We start from the raw sequence: 8,174 nt of genomic DNA, 5'->3' as shown, positions 1-8,174 counted from the left end.
GCATAACTGTGCGTTTCTTAAAGTCAATGTGTGAGTTTTTTGAGGGGAACAAACGTCTATTGTATGCCTGGGACTCTGATGGTTTATATAGACTGTATTTTCGTACCTACTCCCAATCGCCTATAAATTGCAGAGCAGCACAGTCAAGCCAGGGGTTGAGGAATGTAAGGCCTCATTCCGGGTGTGTCCACGAGGCACACAGAATTCTGGGACACCTGAATTTTGCTGATGTAATTAAGACAAAGAATATTGTTAATGGCCTCAACTTAAAACCATGTAAATTCTTTATGCAATGTCTATCCTGTTGCAAGAATAAGATTAAGGTTGCACGCAAGGGTAGGTGCTCAGATAGGAAAGTAACTGAACCATTTGAGCGTGTACATTGTGATTTAGTTGGGCCACTCCCACCATCATTAGGAGGTTCTAAGTACTGGCCTGATAGACCAGTATAGTAGATACTGTTGGACTTATGCAATAGCTGAGAAGTCCCAAGCATTTGAGAAGTACAAGGTTTTTTGCAACTGGGTAAAAACGCACTTTAACAAACCAATTAAGAACCTGTTTTCTGACCGGGGCGGGGAATTTGTTTCTGAGGATTTTGAGAAATTCCTGGAAGCGCAGGGGACTACTCATGAGTTATCTTGCCCCCGAAGTCCCTGGCAAAATGGGCTTGTTGAAGTTGTGCAGCGTGACCTGCAGGCAGGGGTTAAAACTTATCTGCACAATGCTAATCTGCCCAAAGACTTTTGGGCTGAAGCGCTTAATGCGTTTTGTTATGTTAGAAATCGCAGTTATCATTCTGGTTTAGATGTCACCCCCTATGAGAAGCTGTTTAAAAAACGCCATAATCTGAAATACCTATGCATTTGGGGTTCAGATGTAATTATGCATTATCCCGCTAAGCAGAAATTGGGTGAACGTAGTGTCCAGGGAAAATTAATGGGCTACCAGCAGGGGGCGTACAGAATTTACATACCAGCAACTGGCAAATTTCATATTACCAGAAGCATGATACAAACTGTAAATTGGAATGGAGTTGCTGTCTTCCAAGATACTGATGGCATAGATAATACTGAGGAAGAAGAGGAAGAAGCAGCAGCAGCAGGGAATGGTGCTTCTGAATTAATAGAAAAAGACAAAAAGCCTGTTGAATCTGATTTGTTTGATGATTTAAAGTCACAGGCACCCGAGGGGAGGTTAGATTCTCTTGATTTTTCTGACCGTGAGCTTAGCCTACAGGCATCTCTTCAATCTGACAATGATTTACAACCTGAAACTAGTGGTTCACTTGGTCCCATTAAGTCTGAGGAGTCTGACTCTCCTTCCGGACTGAGACGTTCAGATAGAAAGAGGCAGAAGCCACAACGATTTGCAGGTGAACATTTTAATACTGTGTATGCCAATAAGGCGGTTTTTGAGCCAAAAAGCTACAATGATGTTCAGAAATTACCTAAGCACCAAGCTGAAAATTGGTATAAAGCTATGAACTCAGAGATAGCTTCTTTAAAAGAGCATAACACTTGGTCTCTTGTACCACAAACCCCAGATATGAGACTTATTGATTCAAAATGGGTTTATAGAGTTAAAATGAATGATAAATGAAGTTGTAAGGTACAAAGCAAGATTAGTTGCTAGGGGTTTTCAACAAATTCCAGGCGAAGATTATGATTTGTGTTATTCACCAAGTGTAAAATATGAAACAGTTAAGCTTTTGTTAAAAGATGCATCACAATGTGGAAAAGCCTACTACACAATGTTTCTCTGCTCTTAAGAGAGTGGTAATGTACCTTAAACACACCAAACATTATAGGTTGCAGTTTACAATATGTATTGACAAAGGTTTTGAAATTTTCTGCGATGCATCTCATGCAGTGGAACAAAATAATTGCAGGGGTGTGTCTGGTATGGTGTTTTGTTATAACAGTTGTCCATTTGAATGGAAGTCCCAGACACAAACCATTATTTGTCTATCCACAACAGAAAGTGAATTATGCGCATGCGTTCAGGCCACTCGTGATGTAGAATGGTATCTGCAAGTATTTGCAGACCTACAGATGCAAGTAACACTACCAGTAAAAGTTTACCTTGATTCCCAGAGCGGACTTGCTATCCTGTGTTCAGAGACCAATACGCAGCGCACTAGAGTCTTAAGGTTACGTTTACAGTTTGTAAAGAAACTAATTGCTGACGAAAGGATTGTATTTGAATATGTTCCAGGTGACAATCAAATTGCGGATATTTTTACTAAAGCACTTCCAAAGGTTACACATGAAAGACATGTACAAAGTATGCTTTATGTTTTTGTTCCACAATGATGAACCGCAGGGGAAATGTTGAATGGTTTCTTTAAATGTAAAGGTTCATCATTGTTCCACTCGATGTGTATATCTTTAAGGGGCCAGAGCAAACTAACGAGACCCAGCTTTACAGCTGTGAATCATAGCAGGTGCTGCTGAGTTGTATTTGATTAAGGTGTGTCAGCATTTGGGTGTAGTATATAAGGAGCAGCACCTAGCTCTCCCATTACCCTGGGGGATGGGTTGGTGGTTGGGTCATGGTTTGTTGTTGATCTATTTAGTGTAAATGGAGTTTTTGTTTTTCTTATTAAAACCTTGTTTAAGTTATTTTTGAGTCCTTTTCTTTTTAATGCATGATCTCCCCAGCAAGCTCTCTGCAGTGCTACCATACTGCAAATAGCCAACAGGCCCCTCCCTTTGGGGTCTGAGGGACAAGTATCTGGAGGTGTCCTTCACCGGGCAAGGGCATGGGTTCCCTGTAGCAGGTAACCTCACAGTGGCACCTTGGCCTAACCGGTCTGTCTTAGAACTCCTGACTGACAAGACCACTTCTGAGGAGGATAAGGAGACATCCTGCAACAGCAACCCTCTGGACGTTCCTCCCCGACCTTCCTCAAGCACCACCTCACAAACCCTCAAGGCACCAAAGAAAGCCATGGAAAAGGTGGTGGGGAAAAGCCTGGCCTCATACTTGTTCCAGCAAACTGCTCTCAGTTTTACCCGCATCTTAGTTAGCAAATCAAAGGAAATGGGCCTCCTTCCTTGTGATCGCGAGGGGCAGAGCCTGCCCCAGCCCTCCAAAGCCTTGCGCACCACAAACTTGGCACAAGGATCCTTATTAAAAAAGGCTTCACAGAAGAAGGAAATCCCGGCAGCCTGGATCCGGAGTGTCCTGATAGCCCGCCCCAATTGAAAAAGGTGTGCCAAATACTGGAGGACCTGTGAAGAAACCAGAGATGAGCTAAGCTGGATGGACAAGGACTGATAAGAGAAAGTTAAAAATTCAGTCCACGCCTTCCTGTAGGAACGTAACGTAGAAGGTGAAACGGATGTGGCTACTCCCTGCAAGACTAATTGCTGCCAAGGTTCCAGAGATGATCTGGGAAATATTTCGGACGTAGCTGCGCCTCTGGAGCCAGGGACCTGAACCACTCCATCTGAAAACGGGATAGAGCATCAGCGATTTTGTTAGAAATCCCAGGAATAAAACGGGCCGAAAACACGATATTGAAATGCAGACAATGTAAAACGAAATCCCTAAGCAGAGCTGACACCCTAGGGGAGCGGGACGACAACTTTGCTAATATATTCACCACCACCTGATTGGCAGTCCAGAAACAGACACGATGGTCCTTGAACTCCTGTACCCACAAATGGACCGCTACTGCTATAGGAAAAAACTCAAGAAAAGTTAAATCCCGCATAACAGCCTCACCTTGCCACGCTGATGGCCAAGGCAAGGCACACCATCGACCCATCCAGTAAAGTCCAAAGCCTAAAGAGTCCACTGCATCGGACTGAACTTGAAAGTCATTATGCAGGTTCAAAGTGTCCTGCCACAATGACACCCCGTTGAAACCATTTAAGAAATCCAACCACATCCGCAGATCTGCCCTCACTTCGCTGGAAAGGCGAACCTGATGATGTGGAGCCCGCAGGTCTGCCGTAAGCCTGGCCAATCTGGTGCAAAAGGGGCGACCTGGAGCCACTACTCTGCATGCAAAATTAAGGTGGCCCAGAAGGGACTCAAGTTGCCTCAAGGTCACCTTGGCCAGTGGTAGCATATCCTCAATGACCTTTATTTTTTTCCCCCCAGGCGCTTGTGGGGCCGGCAGCGGGGAGAAGCGCTCTTCTCCCCACCGCCAGCCTTCAGACCAGGTCCGGGGACAGCGGGAAGAAGCGCTGCGCCTCCCCGCTGTCCCCGGAGCTTGCGGGGCTGGCGGCGGAGAGAAGCACGTGTCTCCCCGCCGTCAGCCTCCAAACCACATCGGGAGACAGCGGGATGGCGGCGTTCCGCCTCCCCGCTGTCCCCCGACCTTGGGGGCTGGCGCTGGGGCTCTCCTGAAGCCTGGAGAGCGAGAGGGGTTGGTGCGCACCGACCCCTCTCGCTCTCCAGGCTTCAGCAAAAGCCTGCATTCGCCCCATAGAATGCACACACATTTCCCCTTCATTTTTGGAGGGGGAAAAGTGCGCCCTATAGGGTGAAAAATACAGTATGTATCAAACGAAACTCCCCTGGGGCCTTCTTAGGAACAATCCCCAGGGGTGAAAGGTGAAACCTGTCAAACGGGGGGAGGGCCATAAAAGGCCCTGCCATAAAAGGCCCCGTAAAGCCACCTCCTTTTCAATTTTCTTTCGGGCCACTAGCGGCCTTTCCCTAACAGATTTCTGGTTGTCAGAATTCTGTGCCACGGGGAACGTGGCTACCGGAATTCTAAAACCATGCGTAAAACCCTCACGAAGATATGAAGCTGCCTCCTGGTTGGGGTAAAGAAGGAGCCAAGCCGAAAGCTCTGCGAGCCAGACTGTCATATAAGCCAGGGCTAAATCTCCCTCATTTGGAGGGTCCTGGAGTTGCCTGGGGGGGGGGCAAGTCTACTGACTTGTTGACCGCCCCCCCTTCCCCCCCGAAAGGGCCGCCTCCCTGAAAAGCAAGTGGAAATGGGATGATTTCCTCCACACTTGTTGCAAACACGCGGGTATTTGCAAGGTTGGCACTGGCAGTAGCCCTTATTAAATTCCCAGCAAACCAGGTGTCTTTTAAAGGTGCCAGTTTTTGGTTTCTGTGGCTCAACGGGTTTTTTCTCGAAATGCAAAGCTACATACGTCGCCCAAACATCCAAATCCCTACGATCCCAACGGGCAGTGGGGATTTTGGCTGCCCTACGCCTAAAGTTTTCGTCGTAAGAAATTGCGGCACTTTCGCCAGCCATTGTAAAGGCCGCCCTAACAATGGACTGATAAATTATGAGATGACGGGCTCTCTTGGGATAACAGAGGACTAAAAATCCCGAAAAAACTTGAAAACAATCAAGCCAACGCTCAAATGTCTTCTCTACTTTGCTAGTTCCAGTCTGCTTTTTTGTGCCCAGAGCCACCTTCTCTTGCCCAGGAGAGGGCAGTGGTGGAGGAGCCAGCTTAAAAATGTCGACATAGCGACCATTAATAATTCGGGTGCGCATCTTTGAAGAAAGATGACTCCCCGGGATGATGTCCTTTTCCGAATTGGTGGCGACTTTAACGTCAGGCACCAAAGCACCATCCAGACACTCCTGCGTAGCACCATACCTAAGTTGATGTGAATTGGCTCTGTGATCCCAAGCCCAGCGAAGGCCAGTCGATTCACCGTAAGCCCAGTAGAGGCCCATAGCTACCTCCCCCTCTTCGTCAGAGCTTTGGGAGGACGTACCTGTGGAGGAAGAGGACGTATCATGCCTGCTCCTCTTGGCCTTCTTCCTGGAATGCTTCTTGCGATGTTTACCACCGGAAGATGTCCTTGGAGGCACAGGTAGGTTGTCCTCAGTGGAAGACTCTGAAGCCGGACCCTGGCGGGAGGTACCTGGGAGAGACTGAAGAGAAACCACTGGTGAAGGAGCTGCAGCAATGGAAGGGCCTGCTAAAGACCGTGCAGTATCCCTACCTGCCGAAGAGGCACCAGCATGCCCCTGCTGCCTGCGAAGCCTTTGGGTCGATGCGCCCCTTTGACGTGTACAACCATGAGAGGCAATAGGGGTTGAGACCCCGACCAATTGGGGATCAGAGAATAAAACCCCTGAAACCTGAAAATCCTCTGAGTCATCACTAGAGGATGAAGAGACTGGACCCAGCTGGGCAGTCAGTGTAGAAGGCCCGGCCTGTGCACTGGGCTGAGAGGCAAAGCACTGAATGAGGCCATCCATCTCAGATGCGAAGTGGGAAAATGCCTCTGGATTGCCCGGCAAACTTGCCACTAGAGACTCGATACGGCCCCCCACCTGAGTAAGTGCAGGAGAGCGCAGTGATTGTGAAGGGCCACAAATTCTCCTTTTTCCCAAAGTAGGTGACGCCTGCTGGGGCTGGGCCTTCTTTGGAGCCATGGCAACTGCAAGTATACAAGCAGAGAAAGTTAACACCTGAAGATAAAAGCCCAAGTGCTAAAGACGAGGGTAGAAAGAAAATAAAATAAAAATTAACAATAACATTACACCAAAACAAAATATAAAATAGATAAATAAAATTAAAATTTAAAATATCAAATAAAAAATGAAAATTACAATAGATAAAGAAACTAGGGTAAGTAAATAAATAAATAAACTAAAATACGCTTAAAATAAAATACAGCTAAGAAATATTAGCCGACATCCTCAGCCTAAAATGTGAATGCCCAATGGATGGCCCAATGGATGGCTCAAGCCAACAAGCAAAGATTGGCTGCAATAACAAGAAAAACCAGAAGAGGCACCAGGCTATTCTGGTTTTTCTTGTTATTGCAGCCAATCTTTGCTTGTTGTTATATATATAGTAATAACACTATTGGCCAGCAGAACCAGAGCCCCACAGCAGTACCAGAGCCCTACCAAGCAAGAGCCCACAGTAGAACCAGATCCCTACCGAGCCAGAGCCCCACAGCTGAACCAGAGCCCTACAGACTGAGCCACAGATTGGACTGATATACCAATCACGGCCACTAGAGGCCCCTCCAGTGCAGCCCGACTCAGAAGGCCTGGAAAAAGGCTGCGCTGCTCCCGCCCGGGCCCTGCAATCGGGCTGGGGCAAGGAAGGCTGCAGCGCCCGCGCGCTGGCGGCAAGGAAGGGGATATGGGGGCCGCACGGCCTCCAAGCTAGTGGGGAAGCCACTCTGCCTCCGCGCCGCCAATAGCAGCGTGAAAAACGGCAAATTCACTTTTATTTTATTTTTGTTTATTTTATTTTACTTTTTAAACCGAACGGGGGGGGGGGGGCGTGAGGAGCTGAAAAGTGGGCACCCCAACCACCCCCAGACCAGGGACAAAACTCTGCGGAACCACCAGGAAAAGAGAAGTCCCCAATAAAATTAAAGGCTCAATATAATTAAAGCTCAATAAAAGTAAAGGAATTAAGTGGGGACGGGGGTGAAGGGAGGGAACAAAATTAAGAAAGGGATTGGGTGAGGGAAATTGGGGTTAATAGGAGACAACAATTAAGGAGAGAGGAAAAAGGGGGGGAAACAAGGAATTATCTAAATAAAAAGGAATAGCAAGCTCTGTAAACTGAGCTAAGCAATACAACCGTCTCCTTTCACTGATGTGTGTTCTGATCCGAAGCACACAGCGAAAGAGGACGTCTGTTGCTGCCTGCCTTGTATTTAACAAATAGGGCTGTCAATCACTAAATGGCAACATCTAAATTTCCCCAGTAACAGCCCGCCCCTGCTTACGAGTTGGCCAAACCATCTGCCCAGAAACAGCAAGGTGTCTTGGCATCCCCAACCACAACACGTCCTCTCCGTGATGGAGAACACGCCTTCTACAACAAAATACACAAGCAACTGGGTGTGTTTTTCTGAGCGCTGTAGATAATTAATCTCATTTTCCCTGTGCTTCAGTTTGTGTTCTGTTAGTTTTCTTATTCAAACTTTTGACTCACAAATCTAATTTGAAGCCTCTTTAACTGACCTATGTGGTAATGTGTTTCATCTGCATGTGAAGTTTAAAGGTAAAGGTAAAGGTACCCCTGCCCGTACGGGCCAGTCTTGACAGACTCTGGGGTTGTGCGCCCATCTCACTCAAGAGGCCGGGGGCCAGCGCTGTCCGGAGACACTTCCGGGTCACATGGCCAGCGTGACAAAGCTGCATCTGGCGAGCCAGAGCCGCACACGGAAACGCCATTTACCTTCCCGCTTGTAAGCGGTCCCTATTT

General features: G+C 47.4%; 1 protein-coding gene across 1 annotated transcript; it reads right to left on the bottom strand.

Moving 5' to 3' along the window:
- Positions 1-1,109: 1,109 nt before the first annotated feature.
- On the bottom strand, positions 1,110-7,593 carry LOC114596625 (uncharacterized). Its single transcript, XM_028728432.2, has 3 exons — positions 7,545-7,593; positions 5,707-6,378; positions 1,110-3,454 (listed from the first exon to the last, which is right to left on the bottom strand). Exons 2-3 carry the CDS (start codon positions 6,371-6,373, stop codon positions 2,622-2,624), a joined length of 1,500 nt encoding a protein of 499 aa, XP_028584265.2. The 5' UTR covers positions 6,374-6,378; positions 7,545-7,593; the 3' UTR covers positions 1,110-2,621.
- Positions 7,594-8,174: the final 581 nt, after the last annotated feature.

Source organism: Podarcis muralis, chromosome 4 (genome assembly GCF_964188315.1).
Source record: "Podarcis muralis chromosome 4, rPodMur119.hap1.1, whole genome shotgun sequence".
Classification (NCBI taxonomy): Eukaryota; Metazoa; Chordata; class Lepidosauria; order Squamata; family Lacertidae; genus Podarcis; species Podarcis muralis.
This window is presented reverse-complemented; position numbering and strand designations above follow the sequence as displayed.

Bases quoted from the DNA above. Each gene is read 5' to 3' on its own strand.
- LOC114596625 (XM_028728432.2), bottom strand. From the start codon at position 6,373: ATGGCTCCAAAGAAGGCCCAGCCCCAGCAGGCGTCACCTACTTTGGGA. The intron at 3,455-5,706 runs GTACGTCCTCCC...TCCCGTTTTCAG, and splicing joins TACGTCCTCTTCCTCCACAG to ATGGAGTGGTTCAGGTCCCT.